This window comes from Gossypium hirsutum, chromosome D13 (genome assembly GCF_007990345.1).
Source record: "Gossypium hirsutum isolate 1008001.06 chromosome D13, Gossypium_hirsutum_v2.1, whole genome shotgun sequence".
NCBI lineage: Eukaryota > Viridiplantae > Streptophyta > Magnoliopsida > Malvales > Malvaceae > Gossypium > Gossypium hirsutum.
In genome coordinates, this window is record NC_053449.1 from 8775042 (window position 1) to 8794283 (window position 19242).

Here is a 19242-nt window from a genome sequence, read left to right on the forward strand (position 1 = left end):
AGATCGATGACATGCTTAACCTTTAATCAAAATAACATCTTCTCATCTAAACTTCGTACGTCATGAAAACTAAACCATAAACGAACTATTTTATTTTAATATTGATGCATGTTAATATAGATGAGTTTATGTGTATCACTTTGAATTTATTAATCTTTTAAAAAAATTATATATATTTGTTAGGATTTGGGAACCGATAGTCCAAGTGACTGATAGGATCTGGACCTCTGACCTGGATGAACCCGACCTGGAAGAAGAATGTTGGTCTGCAGGCATAGTCAGCTGAGGACCTCACGAAAATACAAGATGATCGAAAAGATAGCTCACGCGGGAAGCCCGAGAGGAAGTTCGCGTAAGGTTCGTAGGAATGAGGTTGCAAGAAAGGGGCTTGCGTAAACCTCGTTGGGATGAGGTCGTGAGTCATGTTTGCGAATAGGACCCCTGCTCGTGACTGGCAAGTGCGAGATTCGCTGGGAGAGTCAATCCCAAGATTAGAAAGGACCGCGTGCTCTGCAAGTAAGCGTCCAATAAGCCAAAGTAGGCTCAGAGAATGTCAGCATTAGGGACAGGGAATATCAGTATACTCGACCCAAAGGTCAAGACAAATAAGTGGGCCCTATTGTGAGCTGTAATAGTAATAATAGGAATGTGTATAAATACCCCCTATATTTCATTTAATACAACACGAGAAAATATTATTCAACAGTATTTATATTCTTAATTCTAAAATTTAATATCTATATATACACATGCAAGTATATATTAATTGCATAGGTATATATATAAATATGTTGATGTGCAAATATATATATTTCTAATTAGGTTAAACTTGAATGAGTTAATGAATTTGTATTTTTAAATATTGTTATAAAAATAAAATAAAAATATTAAATTGTTTTATACTTTAATCTTTGTGCTTTCTGTCTTGAAAATAATATTTGTAAAATAAATCCCAGATACTTGTATACTGACTCCTTCAAAATGGTATAAAAGTTTTATTATTTTAAAAGGTTTGATTTGGTGAGATTTAATAGGGTACTATATAAATAAATTATATTAAAAATATGTGTTAAAAGATTTTAAAATTAAAATTAAAATTCTAAAATTATTTTATTTCGTATTTAAAATTTAATGAAATATTCACCGGTTAAATATCACATAAAACAGAATTTGCAAGTTTACTATATATTTAAGGGAGTAATTAATACTGAATTTATTTAAATAAAAATTTGGTGGCATTCTTTAAAATTGATTTTCTAAATATATGTTTTATGAATATTAAATTTGATTTGATGGTTTTAATAAAAATATGCATTAAAATGGATTTATTATTATTAATGGCAACAAAACCAAATTTAAAAAACGGTATTTACTTATTTTAGAACTTTAAAAATTATCCTAAAACTCAAAATTTTCATATAAATAATTAGTTAACGAAGTTAGCATAAGTGAACTACTTTGTTAATAATAGAATTTCAATGATATAATTTGATAAGATCAAAAGTTGACAACTTAAATAAAAGTTAATGCTAAGTTTACCGCTCTTTTTTGTATGTCTCATCATTCTTTCATTCAGAGGCGAATTCAGAGGGCTGGCAGGGGCCCCGACCCTCCTAAAATATAAAATTCCTATTTAGGCTCTTAAATTTTTTAAAAAAGTTTAAATTAGTAAATGTAAAATTACACTTTAGCCCCTATTAAAATTATAAAATTTTGATTTAATTCTTTAAAAATTATAAAGATATAGACTATAAAAAATTAAAATTTCATTTGCCCCCCTAAAAATTTGTTCTGGCTTTACCCCTGCTTTCATTATATTTATAATTGCAATCTTAAGGTTACTCATCAACACCTATATATTGGAAATATGAGTAGGGATGACAATAGAGTAAGGCGAAATTTTTTTTTTTGTGTGATAGAGAAAATAAAAAGAACAAATTACATCATGTAACCCATTTCCTTAAATGGGAAAACTTCAAAAACTTGTAAACCTTGACCATCCAAATGATCCAATTTAACTAGTCTATTAGCTTTCTGATTTTCTTCTCTAGGGATATGACAAATACTCCAAATGATGAAATCGAGATAACCGCTGCAGAGTTCTCCTAATCAAAGTAGAGTTAGATCCTCTTTTGAAACCCTCCTGAATGGTAGACGCGACTTCTAAACTATTCGTCTGAATCGTACATCAACATAACCTTGGTCACTCAAGATGTCCCACATTTCAGCCTCGAATACTGAGTAGCTCCCCAAGAATCTATTAAAGCCAAAGATCCAATTCCCAACTTGGTCTCGCACAATTCCTCCTGCTGAAGCAGAGTCATCCTCAAGTTTTACGGAACCGTTAGTATTCAAGTAGACTTAGTTCCCATGTAAATTGGAACACGATGTTGAAGCTTAAGGTGATTTCGTTGGGCCCCTAGCTGTCATCATAAACTGCCTAGCCTAACTATAAGAGACCTTAATTGCATCGATATTACTCCAAGATGTCCCTGAAAAATAAAGAGATTGCGATTTTTCCACATGTGCCATATGAGGATCCCAAAAAAACATTTCCAGCCGAACTCTCCAAATCCCAAGTCATGCTCGTTCTGCAGGTTTGAGACGATCCATTCCTATAAACTACCTGGATAAAAACTAACAATTTTATTAGTAGGAATTAAATGATTTCAAATATCTCTTACAGCAGGACAATTCCTAATAGCATGCAACACATCCTCAGTGATGTGCCCACAAACCTCACATGCCGAACTATGACTTATACCTCTCCGAACTCTTTCCATATTAGTTTACATGCAACTAAACTCATCTTATTTTTTATTTAATATTTTTATAGGGCTTCTTCAATCACATTATAACTTATCTTGAAAATTTTAATAATGCTTTACAATATATTATTTTTAACAAAATTATACCAAATATTATAAAATTAAGCTATTATAAAGAAAAACGCTAAATTGAACTATATGTTATGAATTACTAAAAAAATTAACATATTATAATTAGAAAAAGTATATAAATAGGCATAAATTTAAAAGAATGAAATTTCAAACAAATAAATCAAGCATGCTAAGCAGGTTTTACCTAAAATCAACTCAAAAAAAAAATTCAACTTGCTCACTTGGAAGAAAAAAATGTGAAGAGCGAAGGGGGATTGAGATCTTAACTGATTTTGAGGGGTCCTTTTTATCATAACCATCATAATCACGTCCTATTAACAACATTTTATTATAATAGTCAAATTTTTTATATTTTATATATATAATAAGAATAACAATAAAATATAAAGTTTCTATTATTTAGTAAATGAGTTATTATTCTATACACTGCTAGTAAAGTAAAAAACCTTTCCGAGCTCGTAAATGTAGATGTTATGGAGAGGATTGATTGTATTAAAAATATTTAGGTATTAAATGTTGGGTATGACAGTATGATTCTATTGAAGAATTCTATGGAACTTGAAGAACTGTGTAAGATTCCTTTTTTTCCTTTTTCAAGTTCACATGTTTTCTCTTAGGGTGGGTTTGGATGGGCGATTGGGTGCGGTGCGGTACGTTTAGTTTACTTTTTGTCTCACGCTACAGTATCTAATCTCACCGCTACCGCTGTTTTTACACTAACCGCAGGTAAACGCACCGCCCATCCAAACTCACCCTTAGTTATATATTAATTTTTGGCTTTATTCATAGTATGCATTGTTGAAGTTAGAAAATAAAAACATTGGGTGTTGGTTGAATGGGGCTGCGTTGCATTAAAAAGAACATATCCCTACCTACTAAAATTCTTGATTGGTAGCTGAGACAAGCTTTTATCATACAGAAAATGACTAATCCCAAACACCAACTTAGTCATATAATAATATTCAAATTACAATTTTATATTTATTACTTCGTACTTAGATATGTATATTTTGACTGGAATTTTAATTACATGTTTTTATTTAATATAAAATATAGTCCTAACATCTTCCAAATATATCAACAATGAATCAGAAAGTTAAACCAGACTGAATTTGCGTTTGTACATCAAGTTTTTTTTTTAATAACATTAAAAAATATAATTAAAATATGGTATATGTATTGTTGTCAATGTAAAAGAACGTGGGTTCGAGTGCGTTAAAGCGCATTATTTTCCTATTTATGAGTTGGAGAGGGATTACGTATAGTTCTAAGTATTATGTGAAGAAATACAGATATGATCAAAATCTATAATGAGATTGTGCACAAAGAAAAAAATCCAATAACTTTTTTAATAATGTATTTCAAGTTGGGGGAAAGCATTTAAAAATCCAAACTAAGAAAAACAATTTTACCTTTTTTTTATTTGGGTTAAAATGTAATGGCTTTTTTAAAGTTATTTTTGTGTTGAAATTGGGATTATTTTTTTTCTCGACCATTTGATCTCTAAATTTTTCATTCAACTCCTTTTTTTTCAAATTGATCTCTAAAATTAAATTTCGTTAATGTATGATACTGTGGTTCTTTGAGATTGTGTCACACTACCTTGTTATTACTTGATTTTTTTTTTATTTTCATAATTTCTTTATAGTGTATTAATGTTTTTCAAGTGATAACGTGTCACAATATCAAAATGTCACACCATCATATTTTGGCGGAATTCAAAGTAAAAAACTTGATTAAAAAAGTTGTCAAATTTCAAAATTAGGGAAAAAAATACTAAATCCAAAAATTGAATATTGAATATTGCTTTTATCTTTTACACTATTTTTTTAGCAGTAAAGACTCCTTAGATTACCTCATAAAATTACATGGGCCTGACGTGGGCCGCACTTAGAAAAAAACAAAGTAGTTAAACTAAAGTCAAAAAAAAAAAAGAACAACTTTTCAATTAACTATTTAAACTTTAGCTAATAAGCTCAACACTAATTAGTTATGTGCGTAAATGATGTCGTTTTTGACTGTTTTATACCAACAATAATCACTCATTTATTGGCTAATTTAATTAGATCAGATTAGTATGGTATTAATTACGTTGTTCTACAAGAGCGAAGTTAGAAATTTAGTATTGGGAATCAAAATAGAATTTTAGAATTGTTAGGGGTTAAAAGGTAAAAATTAAGATAAAACAATGGGACTAAAACCGAAAATATACCATTTAATCAAGAGAGGCCAAAGCTCTTGTACCCCTACTTGTGCCGTTGTGTGTTTGATGTGCAACTTATTTAAAGTATGTAAATTAAATTTTAAAATAGATAATTTATATCAAACGAGATAAAAAAAAATACGTTGTTTTTTTTAACAAGTCGGATTCAAGTTATCCTTGTGATAGATAATTTTGTACTTTCAAATTGACTTATTTTGAATATACTCAACATCATATTTGATTATCATTTAACGCCTAATCTTCTGGTTAGCTTGATAAAATAATTTGATTGATATCATATTAATACTTTGAAGTTTTAATTAAAACGTAAAATCTCAACTGAAGGTGTGACATGATTAATCTTACTTTTAAATATTCATACGAAAATGTTTTCTATTTCGTTGGTGTTTGATTTACCTTGTGAAACTAATCGGATGTGAGGTGAATCTAAAGAAACGAGTAGTGGTTTTGGGTTCCCTTAAATGACAAAATTATTTTTTAAATCCTTTTGAAAATTATGAATTTATAAATTAGTATATTTGTAAAATTATCTTTTGACCTTTGAAAATTTATTATTCAATTTAGGTCCATTAAAACTTTTTTTCCCCTTCACCCCTAAAACCAAACAAATTAAAAATTTCGTAAGTATTATAGATATTCGATATTGTGTTAAACATAAGACGTTATAATTTTGACTCATACTTGAGTAGAGCAGTGGTTAAAACTTTTGTTTGGCATTTAGACGATATTGATTCAAATTCTCTTATCCCTCCTCTCCTCTCATACTATTCTATGATAATAATAAAAAATCGAATGAGATTTTTTGAAGAAAAATAAAAATATTAGTATCCAACATATTACACAAATTATTTAGGGAGTTAAAAACTTATAAATCCATCAATATAGTTATAATAAGAATCAATCGTTGATTTATATGGATAAGGCTCAAACTTAATCGCACAACATTTTAAACTTTGACCTTGTCATTTCAATATTATTATTAGAGATAAAAAAAAGTCAGTATTTGACCTTGATAAAAACTTTTAACTCGGTCCTTGAATTTTCTTTTCTTTATGTTAATTTTGAAACTTGATAAATTTTTTTCGAATTGGTCTCAGAATTTAGATTCCGTTAAGATATGATGACGCGACACTCCGAGATTGTGCCACACCATCACATGAACTTTTAAACTTTTATATAAATTCTAAAAAATACAATATATATATATTAGAAAAAATCAAATATGGATCCAATTTTAGGGAACGAATTCAGAAAAAAAACAAAAAACTGCCAAGATCTAAGAATAACAATAATAATAAAAAAGAAGTTTAAGGACCCAGATAAAAAAAACCCATAAAAATCAGGGGCTAAATGTTGATTTAACCCTTGCTACCGTTGTTAGTATTATTAAAATGATGATAAGGAGAAAGGACAACGGATAATGGAGCCAAAGATTTGGTGTACGTAATCATAATTGGATAACATCTATTATTAATTATTTTGAATAGAACATTCCTTAGTGATCCCATTATATTAGTTGATCAGCATCTTCATTTTCCCACTAAGCCCCCAAATATTAACCTACTTATTTTATTCATACTAATTATTATTCTACAATGTTTCATGCCTCCAAATGTTTTTTTCCTTTTTATGTCTCCATTGAAATAGCTTATTTCTTCTTCTTTTTTTTTTTTTTAAAAAAATTCGTCAAAATGGTTAATTCAAAGAAAATTCTTTTGTGATTATTATTTTATTTTTATGTCAATGATAGGTCCCATTCTATTAAAATGGCTGTACTTTTGTCAGTTGAATGGCCCCCATTCTATTAAAATCTCAATTATCTTAATATTGTCGGCTTTTTTTATTTTTATTTTTAGAAAAAGTGAATGGCTTAAATGTATTGGGAAAAATTTGGTTACCTATGAATTTTGACGTTTATTATTTTTTAAAGGTAAATACTTTTAAGTATTATCAGTGCACAAATAAGATGTGATATTTCATTATTGACGGCGTACTATAAATCAATATTAATAATTTTATTTAAGTATAAATCTTAAATCTCAAATATGAAACTTAATATAAACTATAAAAACCTTAAATTTATGACTAAATATTCTTTAAAACTTAAATTATAAACTCGGAAAATATAACAATTACAAATAATATTTAATTATATTTAATTAAGTTTATTAATAATTATTTATAAGTCTTTCAATGATTTTTTTCTTTGCTTGACGATAATACTATTCACCAATTATGGATGAAACTTACAACGATGGTACATTAAATATCATTAATTCTTACCATATTTGCACTTTGTATAAGAGTTATTTAGACATGAAAGAACTTGGTGCGGGTAAGAAAGTGGTGCAGTCAAGATAATGAGAACTTGGCAAGGGTAAGAACTTGGTTGGGATGGAATCACGTTCACATATATATTAACATTAATGGTAGGTTTGGATAGGTGGTGGAGTGTAGTGCGGTGTGTTTAGTTTACTTTTTTTGTCTCACATTACAATATCGTTATAGTATTTAATTTCACTACTATTGTTGTTTTTACACTAACTGTAGATAAGTACACCACCCATCTAAACCCAACCTAAATTTTGCTAAATTCATAATATAAACCTAAGTTCTGTTCAAGGTTAATCATAATTGTAAATGACTACTTAGACTATTTAGTCTCATGAATATTTTTTTATTTTTGTTTTTAAAAATATTTTTATTTAATATTTAGTAATTATGTACTTTTTTTGCTAGTATTGTATAAATTTAATTAAATTTCTAAATATAAACAACTTTGAATATTGGCAATTGAGTTTAGTCTGTATTTTAAATAAGTTTTCTTTAATCTCATTTTTTGGATCTAATATTTTATCCAAATCCTCTCAAATACCAAATGGACATTTAAACTTAAGCGAATAGTCTAACCCTTAAACAAAATATTTTTAGAATTTTTAATGTTAATTATTGTTATAACAATTAAGTTATATAAGATATTAGGGGTGACCATGTTGACAATTTATACTATAGATGGTGCAAAGATTCTCTAAGAATGGTAATTTACATTGTAGATAATGCGTGATTATTTATTTGAGCCAACAAATTATTTGATCAGAGTGTAAAAATGGATGTGGTCTTCTGTTGTTTTCCTTGGAGAGGATTGGGGTTTGATCCTTCAGCTCATGATCATATTTTTAGAAGATGTGATATTTTTTGGGGAGTTAATATTAATGACATTGAGTTTGGTGGTCTTGCAACGATGCCCTCATTTATAACGGTGTTTGATGCTCATACATAAGAGGCATGAAAGGTACTCAAGTGTAAATGTGTAACAGTTATATAAATCTAAATTTAGTAAAATAAAAGTATGTATTGAGCCTATGAAATTAATCATATTTAAATATATACAAAAAAAAAATAAATTAAACTTTTTTTTGTTAATGATTCCCGTTTTATTGATATTAATCGTTAAAATATAAATAAAAAATCAATAAAATAGAGACATGGGGTAGCTTTTGATTTAATTTTTCACTTTCCGAAAAAAATACAAAAAATACTCAAGGATCATAAAATTTATAGAAATATTAAAATTAAATAAATTAAAACATTGCAAAAAAAAATATATATAGAAAGGTTGAGTTGGGAAGTAGGAACGAAGTTTGTTCCCAACTCAGTGTCATAAGTGCACAAGTTGAAGCAAAAGTAAAGGCCCCACATGGGTGATTCTATCATTTCCACGAGAGGAGAAATAGTTAAAGCCACAAAATCATTAATAACATGTCAAACAGCTGGACCCCATCTCTACCTGTTTTTGGAGCTATTTATGAAAATGACTATTGCCTCCGCCTCCGCCTCTTTTTTATACAACCTCACTTACCATATTTTATTTGAATTTTTTGTTAAATTCCGAAAAATGATTATAAAATCATATGAAAATTTTAAACTCACAAGTAAAATCAGAGATCAAATATTATCAAAATATACATAATAATTTCTTTGAAATAAGAAAAACATATACAAAATAGGAAGCCTATATAAAAAAATCTCTAAATGTTTTTCTTGGTTCTCAAGATACTGAGCTTATGTAAATTTGTAAAGCACCAATGGAAACTTGACACATGATGACTTGTATGAACAATGGGCCATCATCATTTGCCAGTCTGTGGGTGTTGTGTTGGGACGACCATATATTCTCAAACCTTTTTCCTTTTTATTTATCCATAATTTATTATTAGAAAGCGTTACGTGTACGTTGTAAAATGAGTGAGTTCTAATTTAAAAATTTGGGATTGTGTTTGAATAATTTATTTATTTAAAAAAAATACAGACGTGTGTGATTATAATGGTGTTTATTTAATTAAAATTCGTATCAAATTGGTATGACCATATGGTATACTGATGAAAATTTCTCAAGGAAGAAATTAAGAAATGTTCAAAATTTAAGAAAAAAAACTCTAGATAAATTAGATTTTGTTGGTATAAAAGGTTGGACTTTCCATTTTTGGGTACACTACAGTTCACAAATCAGAGATGAATTGCTTTGATTTCAATGCTAATTGGGGCTTTATTGACGGTAAAAATATGTGGTAGGTCATTATATTATACAGACTTTTGAAGTTAACCTTTTCATTACTTATATTGTTACCAAAAATCAAACAAGGCACAAAATTGATTTGGAGACTAAATCATGCAGCAATTACTAATCCAAGTATTTGTCTCAACTTTGGAATGCAGATCTTAACTTTGTTTCTAAGTAACCCTCGTTAGGTTGGTTACATCAACTAATTAAAATAAACCTAAACAAGGTTTACCTATCAATTGAGCACATCGGGAAAGTTTTGGATGATTACCTTTTTAATGATCATACCAAATTGGTGCTGGATCAAATAAAAATTACATGTTCAGATCAATTCTGGTGATTTCTAGTTACATATTCAGATTGTTTACTGTTAAAAGTAATTCCTAATTCAGAAAAATTTAAGTTCAAATTATTGACTTTTATAATCAAATCGAATTAGATCAAAGCTAGAATGATTGAACTATTGGTTTCGGATCAGAGTTGACAACAACCATATATACCAAAGGGAAAGTTAATAATATATTGGCTGCGACAATCACTTGGTAATTCCATTACTAAGAAGCATGAAAACTGAACTATCACCGAACTATTTTGGTAGCTTGAGCAACTTAGAATATGGCAGGTCTAAGACTCAAGACTCACTTGGAAGAACATTGAAAAAGTGATATACCTCATCTTCATCAATGACACCGACCTCCGTTGTGCAGACCGAACAGTGGACCGACTTGAATATTTTCCCACCGGCAGCAGCAACTGCTTCACCCTCAACAGTTTCTCTTCTTCGCTTGCCTCTTTTTGGTTTTACCCTTTCTTGCCTGACTTTTCCGTCTTCAATCTTGCAGTTCGCAACAAAAATCGCCCTGTATTGTGTCACATATTTTTCATGCCTGCAAAACCCCGATTAAGCTTAGCTTAATGGCAAGAAGAAATGCAAGTTTCAACCGCATCACAGATTTCTCGATAATGCTACGAAGAATAATAGAATCTCTAAATCACAGTAAAAGGATATTATGCTACATGTAACCATTACATAAACAAAACTACATAAAAGCTGCAAAGCAATTATTCTCTCAAACCAAAAAGAACCATAACTTGATGCAAGGAAGAAATAGCTTGAGGTCGTATCTTATTGCCAGAAGTTATATTACCGGAAGTTAGCTTTAGCGCCTGTTTGAGCTCGGTGTCACTTGACTTAGCTATACTTAGTAGAAAAGTACATAAAAACCAAACTACAAAATAAACAACATATACTTATCAAATTATCTTTTTCATTTAAATAAGATTATTTTCCTCATATATCCACTCTTCTATTTTCACTCTTGGTATATTCAGTTATTTAACATTTTTCATCATCTTTTACATTTTTTATTTGAAATATCTTATTTTCATTATATTTTATATATAATTTTTTCACTCAGAGAGTGAGTGTACAAGTGACCGTGCGGTAAGATAACATTACACCATCAAGACAAGCCAAATTTCAATTTGACTTGACATCTTTATAATACGTCCATTTCTTTTCCCGATACTATCATACACAAATCACAATTGTTAAGAAAATGTTCGATTCAGACTTAAAGAACTTGCAATAACGGAATAGTGACACATAATGATATGACAATGACATGAAAACCGATATGCTTGATGTACCTAGACAATATTCAAAGACTAACGTCTGATCCAATGTGTATCTTGGTTTTCCAATGACTTGCATATTGCCAAAAACAGAGAGATTAAATGCACGTACCGTTGACACTCAAGGCAAAGGGTGGTAAAACAAGCAGGACAGCTTAGCACGGCATCGGAAACATGACCTTTCCTCTTACTTTGGACCCATAATTCATCTTTGTCATCAAGGTTCGGGTCATAGAATTCTGGTTTGATTGAATAGTCTATTTCATCATCGTCAGAAACTGAAAATGCACACAGCACAATCAACAATTCCAATTAGATTTTGTGGAAGGACCAGACGTTAATATGCAGATGAAGGACAGTTCCACAACAACTCAAATTCATCATGTATGCTATAAAAGAAATTTTATCTATTCTTTCTTCAATAACAAAACTGAAAGAATAGCTGCTTCATATTATTGCCACTTCTTACAAAACCAAATACATTAATGAATTTAGGTAAAAACACCTCTCCTACCCTTCTCAATTTTAATATTAAGCAAATTGGCCCCTCTCAAAAAATCGAAGTAATCCAATACTTGTAATTTCGAAAGTGAGCAACCAAGGAAAATTAATCACGACATTAATGTTTTTCATCAATTATATATAACTTTGATTGGTATAATAACAAATAAGCCCTCAATATTTACATATTCTGTCAATTTGGTCTAGATTCTAAAAAGTTTTATCTGAAAAAAAAGTATAAAAATTAAAAAAGAATATATATAAAACTTTAGCTTCAAAAAATATATAAAAATAGACAGGATATGTAAACTTTGAAGGCTAAATTTGTTGCTATACCAATCAAAATTATCTAAAATTGACAAAAAACATTGACATTAAATGATTTTTTTGAGAGGAACCAATTTACCCAATATCGAAATTGAGAGGGTTGGAGAGGTGTTTTTACCTAGAATGTATAGTTGGCTAATATACCTCACAGGCCATTGTACGATAGATTGAAAACTAAATTACTCTATATCCTATAAAAGAGCAATTATTGAACCTGACTAAATCTAGAGTCAAGTTGGGTTGAGCTCCTAAACGAAAGACAAAACACAACCAGCATTGTTTCCTCCTTTCACAAGATTCGAACTAGAGACTTCTTGATTAAGGGTACCAAGTACTCGGATCCAACAAACGTTGGTTGGTACCCTTAAATGTTAAATAATACCAACTTGTCATGTTTCAAGATAGCATGGAAAAGACAAATGCTTGGCAAGGTCTCTAGTTTGAATCATGTAAAGGGAAAACAGCATTGGAAGAATTTGCCCCTGAAATAGCTTCCCGCATAGCTCGAATTCGAATTTAGTCGAGATCCTTGAAGCCAAAGAGAAAAATAGCATGGAAACGGGGGATAACCAAAATCAATATTTCGAAATACTAGAATTTCACTAATATATATAATTAGCCAACAAATCGCAACCAAACTACGAGAGATTCACCAAGAAGGCTAAATTCTATACTGGAGTTTCAATTATATATGGTAGAGAAACCAGTGAAGATTAAAGGAGAATAAAAGGACTAAGAGAAGAAAAAACTACTGGTTTGCTGGGAATTGGTGGGGGAATCCACTTTTGATGTTGTGGTGTCTTCTTCCATCTCCGATACTTGATTGCTACTACAAGTGGTGGTTTTTGTCTTCTCCGTTTCCATTATTTCGTGGGTGCCGCACTTTTTTGTTTTACCGGAAACTGAAAAAAAAAAAAGAAAAACCGCTTACACCGCCAAGCTCACAACGAACGACGCCAGTACTGAGGGTTTAATTTGTTGTTTAACGAGCTTAACTTGGACAGCCCATTTTTCACTAAGTTATCAATGGGCCAACACCATTGAGTCGATGCCTGTATAAAAAGATTCTGTCTTTCTAATCAACATAAAGGAGAAATTATTTTATGATCTTTCCTAACCACATCATTTATAATTCCTATTAATTAGAAATAACATTATCCTTTTTTTACATCACATGTATCGTTAGTAAAAAAAGATAAAATATTTATATTTAATTGGTAGAAATTATAGATGATATGTTAAAAACCCTTAAAATAATTTTTCATAAATAATTCACTTTACATTATACATATTGGCCGAGACCCTTCAATGTTTCAATAGTCGTATTCAACCTCAATTAAATTTAAAATTGAGCTAAATTAAATCTCTAAATAAACAAAACAAAAAAAAAAATCTTACTTAAAAATTATCCAATTCCTTATCATTTAACTTAATACCCACCTAATATTTACATCGTTGATCAGTCAAATACCAATGAGTTGTTTTGAAGTTAAGGTCATGAAGACTTTAATATTTCAAAATTAAGTCTTAGTAAATTATGTATATATTCTTTTTGGATTTATTTTGATTTAACTCACACGAACTCTATCTAAATTTATATAATATATCCTAGTTACTTAGAATTTCTCCATTCACATTCATCAAAATATAATTAAACTTTGTAATAATCAATTTTGATTTTAGTGATTCAAATTGTCTTTATAAATTTTTTTTACCAAAAATAAATACATTAGTTACATAAAAAATCAAACTGAAGATATAATAGTAATACAAATTAAGAATTTCAATTTTCCAAGAAATAGTTTTTAGTACTTTTAATTTCAAAAGTAGTTAAGTAAAGTCTAAAAGACCATCTTACCTAATATACAATAAATTTATCTTAAAATACAATTATTTCGTCCCATAAATACAATTGGAAGTATTGAAACTTGGATTGCATATGAAGTTTGCTCATATTTAAGCTTCGACAATGGCCAAGTTTAATCAAATTATAGGAAATGCTCAATATAAATATACATATTATAAACATAAACTAAGAAAACCCGATATATATCATATTGATAAAAAATATATCCCTTCAACATTAAATTTTCATTTTACATCAAACAAATACTTGGTTACAAAAAATGTGCAAAATTATTTTACTTTTACACGTTAGATTAAGAAAACTATTTGGCATATTATCACACAAGCAAGATTGACAGGGTGTCATGTAGGTATAGTATATAGAACAAAAACATTAATAAAATGAGATACTGATAATTTAAAAAAAAATTTTACTTGAAACTTTGTATCAATCAAATATCTCTATATCTCAAACATATAAATAAAATTATTACTTTTTAAAATATATATTTAATGATTGAAAATTATTATTCTCTACATTGAAACATATGCTACATGCATGTTGTCTTTCTACATTACTTTGGAACCTTTTGTTCATTTTCACGCTCTAGTAGTTTGCAAATTTGAGCAAAAGGACCAAAGAATCTATACAACAAACAATGTATGGAAGTCTAATTGAATCCCACATGCAACAAACAAAGCGAATTCAGATATACATATAATACCAGCAAATGGCAAAAACTAATATTTTCTTAAAATGTAACCACTCCAATCTTAGTTCCCCATGTTTAATTTAAAACATACCCCGCTTTCCAGACATCCAAAGAGGTCGATCTATTACCATGTCTCATGATAGAAATGCCTGATATTTTGCAGCACTTCAAGGCTGCCAAAAATCAAATCCAAGTTAGGGTATATTCAAATTGACCATGAAAATGCATATAAAAGTAAATTTGAATGCAAGTACTACTGCACCATGCAAACATAGGTTCTATAGGGGAGGAGGGAAGCTCTGATTTGTGTATATCACAATTTTACTTGATGAATCAAGAAACAATAGGTTCTGTAAGTACAATTTTATTTCCAACTCCAACGCTTAAATAACAAAACCACACTTCTATATCACCTTTCCACCAAGCATGAAGGTCTTCATGAATAACATTTGTCTTAATAGCAGAAAAAAATTACTTTCTATAGACTGAATCCGCTAAATACCCAAGTTTTTTGACCAAGTACCATAGAAAACAAGTGTAGCAGGAGACAGTTCTATTCATAGCAAGTACTATGGAATGATTGCAGCATAAATTCTTTATCAGAAAACAAATTTCAACATTTTAATCAATTTAAAAATGTGGCCTTTCACCTTTCTTGGTTGGTATAGAATGATCCTAAACCTACAAGAGATCCATTGCAGCCTAAAATTTTAATAACAATAACATTCAACCTCATTACAACGTTAGAGTAGCTACTTAGGGATGACTGATGCACTGAGAGGTAAAATTATCAAGCAAACATGGATTAAAAAAAAGTCAACTCCACCACATATATTTGTATTTTACATCCAGATCGATTCATTTATCGATATTTCAACAGGATTTAAGATATGTTCAGATTGAGTTGGCCAGTATGTTAATGCAAGAAAAGCCACATGCAGAACTAAAAGTGAATAATCAAAGCTACTTGCCCTTCCAAGTATCAAGATGTCCACAAAAATTCGCCAGATTTGCACAGAAGAAAAATATAAATCGCTTAAGAGCCTAGACTACTAGGACCACAAGTTTATTCAAACTGCCTTTTAAAGGAACAAGTTTAAGTTTGAAATATTGAACAACACCACATACACAACCTAGACATTACATGACCATCAGAACTTGCCCGGAGATTCTTCCACAGAATATGATTTTAGTGTCACAAATTATATATTGGATGTACACAAATAACATACCTTTCAAGTTTTTTATTTCTCACACTCAGCCACCACCCCTTTTCTCTTGCAACTTATTTACATACATTTCTAGTTATATATTGGATGTCCCAACTTATTTAGGTTAGAGTTAACTTTTTGTCTTATGTTGAACAGTTGCCTAAATAAGTAATAAGAATTCCATAAGAAAATCACATGGTCCTACAATTTTCTGTACTTCAAAATATTTCAGAAAACATGTCTTGATTCAGCTACCCCATCTTTCAATGCCCCTATGAATTTCACTTTACCGAAACCTCCAGCTTAGTATTCAATCTTTATGTAACATTAGTTCCCACCACCTTAAGCCTGAAAGATTGACCACCAAGCCGTTCACAGTTAACACCACTTAACTACATAGTTGCAAGCATTTAAGTTCAGAAAACAAACCACTTATAATACCTCCAAAATCAATTGAGCAAGTATCCATATAAAGAATTAAAAAACTAACAGAAGTGTCAAACACAAAAAATGCACCCTCAACCAAACTTGGCAAAACCATTAGTGACCTTAAGTGGTAACTGTCATGCAGTGAAAAGTAAGTTAAAAAGACCCTTCTGTTGTCACTGTAATTTATGGTTTTCATAATAGCAGCTAAGATACAGTTAATATTTAAAAAGAGCCTTGATCTCAAACTCCATAGCTGCACTCCTATTATAGAGATAATTACCAAGCTTTATGTATTAATGAGTGCATAAAATGAAATACTAATAATCTAAGTTCTTGCTCGAGCTTAGTTACCCTAATTGAAAGGCAACACATATAAAAGGGAATATACGATAGATATAGTTGTTAAAGAAGGCAAAGAAATAAAAAAGAACTTACAGTCTTCAATCCAAATCTTCTTGCCTGGTCTGCGGATTATCACCTGATCCTGATCCTGAACCCGACCCACGAGCCCGAAACGGCCAGGGCAGCGATATCCTAAAACTCCTCTCCGCCGTCCGATTATCCCCAGACCTCTGCTCATTATCACCGCCACTACTATCGCCGTCATTATCTCCACCAGTAGCCTGCGCCCCACGAACCCTCCTCTCATAATCAGGATCATCGGTAGGCAGCTCGTGACGACAAACAGGGCAGGAATTATGCAATTCCAGCCACGGAAGTATGCAGTCCTTGTGATAAAGATGCTTACAGGGCATTTGCTTCGCTTCAGCCCCTTCCTCGAACTCGTCCATACAAACCGCGCACTGGTTGAACTCCGAATTCAAGTTATTCTTCGCTATCTTCACCGAAGGTAGCGCGTCGATGGCCGATTTCGATGCCGGTGGGGTCCCATACCGGTTCGGATCGTTCTCAGCCAGTTGCTGGATCAGTTGTTCGAGGCCCGGTCCGATGAAATAATCCCCAATGTTCGCTGGAAGCCGAAAACCCGGCTCGGACGGATTATTCTGGATCACGAACTCGATTTGGGCTCCTCTTGAACGGAGATCGTTGAGATGGTTTTGGATGAAGGTAAATGGATCGAAAGCGAATGGGTCACCCCGGCCTGACCGGGTCGACCCGAATGAGTTAGGGTTATGAAGGTCAATTGAAGCAGGAGACGGTGAAGAACTCGTCGTTGAAGAAGAGGAAGGGAAAAGGAGCGGGAGCAAGGAAGAGAACGGATCCGATACCGACAAAAAGGGTTCGGATAACGGGTTTGAGTTCGGATTCGGGTTTTCAAAGCTAGGGTTTTCGTATTCTTCGAGGAACCCTTCGTTGCATAGAGGACAAGAAGGGTCAGCGGAAGGGTAGATTGTTACGGTGACGGTACGGTTACATTGGTAGCAAAAGAAAGGCTTATTGGTCGCGCCGTCGGTGTTAGCGTCGCCGCCGCCACCGTGGACGCTGGCGTCGAACGACATGTTTTCAGGTCTTAGATGGTTTCAACGGGACAGCCAGAGAAATGAATTTTGCTTTCGATGTTTTTAATATATATATTATTCTATTTGGAAAAATAATGTACGGTAATCTTAGAGGAGAATTTTATAATTAATTTATTTTGAATTTGATAAAAAATAGTTAATATAAAAAAAAAACCTCAAAATACCCATAAAAGAAACGTTAATTGCAATTTTCCATTTTCCGTGGAGGCTTCTCGAAGGCTACCTACCAATCTTAATTAATAAATTAATTGAAGGATTTAGTTAGACTTTCCACGATCCGGGATAAGGTGGAGAGTGGGTTTATGTCTCCCTCCATTTTTTATTTTATTTTTTAGGTTAATATTTGATATATTAATTATGTATTCTTTTTATTTTTATTTTGATTTTACTTATGAATTTTAAATTTATTTATTTAAAATTTTAAATTAAAAAACACTTCCTCGAAATATTACATAAACAATTTCATTTTATATTAGTTGTATAAAATTAAATAAAATACATATTATAAAAATCATATAAAAGTAGTTCATTTATAATTTTAAAATTTATTTCTTTTTGAAAAAAATTAAATAAATAGCTTTTTAAATCAAATATTAATTTAAAATTAAGATTTTAACTCAAGTCATTCTCACTTTTGAAAAAAAATATTTTTTTATTTCCTATTAAATTTTCTCTAAGATAATTTTAAAAAAAAACATTTTTGACAATAATACTAAACATTTTTTCCAATAATTTTCAACTTTAATAATAAATTGGCGTTTTTTTAAATACAAATAAAAATGCTAAAATATTTTCAAAATGTTTTAATAAAAAATAAAGGAGTATTAAGGAAATTGTGTTGATATTTCTAAAGCATTGCATGAATGGAATGGGTAACTTATGAAGAATTGACGAGTCAGAGTTTTTCTTGTGCCGGTGTTTGCCAACAACGCGTTTGATGATATATCGGAATATGTATTTTTTTTTGGAATGTATTGAGAAATGAAAATAAATACAAACTACAAACTAATATATAATATATAATAAATAATAAATAATAAAATATATTATTAAAGTTAATTAATAATTTCATATGTATAATATTAAAATAAAAATTTATTATAAAGTTTTGGTTTAATGGTAAATTTAAGTTTTTATTAATGTATTTAGAGTGGGTTCAAATTCCATCATGTATAAATTTTTATTAATTTTTTAAAAAATTAAAAAATTTAAAATACATTTTAATAATATAACTTATTTTAATTACGGAAGGATGTTTTTCATAATTTCTCTGATTGAGTCGGTGCTCGTCCGTCTTGTGACACCAACTCAGTCAATGAGTTAAATAATAATATAGATAAATGAAACAAAATCAAGATAAAATTCGCCGAGAAAAAAATAAAAAATATTAATGGTAGTCGAAATGAAATGAAAAA

General features: G+C 30.2%; 2 protein-coding genes across 3 annotated transcripts; both read right to left on the reverse strand.

Moving 5' to 3' along the window:
- Positions 1-10120: 10120 nt before the first annotated feature.
- LOC107920032 (E2F-associated phosphoprotein) lies at positions 10121-13197 on the reverse strand. Its single transcript, XM_016849526.2, has 3 exons — positions 12901-13197; positions 11433-11598; positions 10121-10572 (listed from the first exon to the last, which is right to left on the reverse strand). The coding sequence occupies exons 1-3, from the start codon at positions 13010-13012 to the stop codon at positions 10317-10319; spliced, it is 534 nt and encodes a 177-aa protein (XP_016705015.1). The 5' UTR covers positions 13013-13197; the 3' UTR covers positions 10121-10316.
- Positions 13198-14471: 1274 nt separating this feature from the next.
- LOC107920031 (E3 ubiquitin-protein ligase RING1-like) lies at positions 14472-18055 on the reverse strand. 2 transcript variants are annotated; one of them, XM_016849525.2, is made up of 2 exons: positions 16782-18055; positions 14472-14879 (listed from the first exon to the last, which is right to left on the reverse strand). In XM_016849525.2, exon 1 carries the CDS (start codon positions 17804-17806, stop codon positions 16787-16789), a length of 1020 nt encoding a protein of 339 aa, XP_016705014.1. In that variant the 5' UTR covers positions 17807-18055; the 3' UTR covers positions 14472-14879; positions 16782-16786. The 2 variants fall into 2 exon arrangements, with proteins under 2 accessions (XP_016705014.1, XP_040966128.1); XM_041110194.1 differs by lacking the exon at positions 14472-14879 and adding an exon at positions 14894-16265 and having other exon boundaries at positions 16782-18000.
- Positions 18056-19242: the final 1187 nt, after the last annotated feature.

Bases quoted from the DNA above. Each gene is read 5' to 3' on its own strand.
- LOC107920032 (XM_016849526.2), bottom strand. From the start codon at position 13,012: ATGGAAACGGAGAAGACAAAAACCACCACTTGTAGTAGCAATCAAGTA. The intron at 11,599-12,900 runs GTAGTTTTTTCT...GTGCATTTTCAG, and splicing joins CACCAATTCCCAGCAAACCA to TTTCTGACGATGATGAAATA. The intron at 10,573-11,432 runs GTACGTGCATTT...GGGGTTTTGCAG, and splicing joins CTTTGCCTTGAGTGTCAACG to GCATGAAAAATATGTGACAC.
- LOC107920031 (XM_016849525.2), bottom strand. From the start codon at position 17,806: ATGTCGTTCGACGCCAGCGTCCACGGTGGCGGCGGCGACGCTAACACC.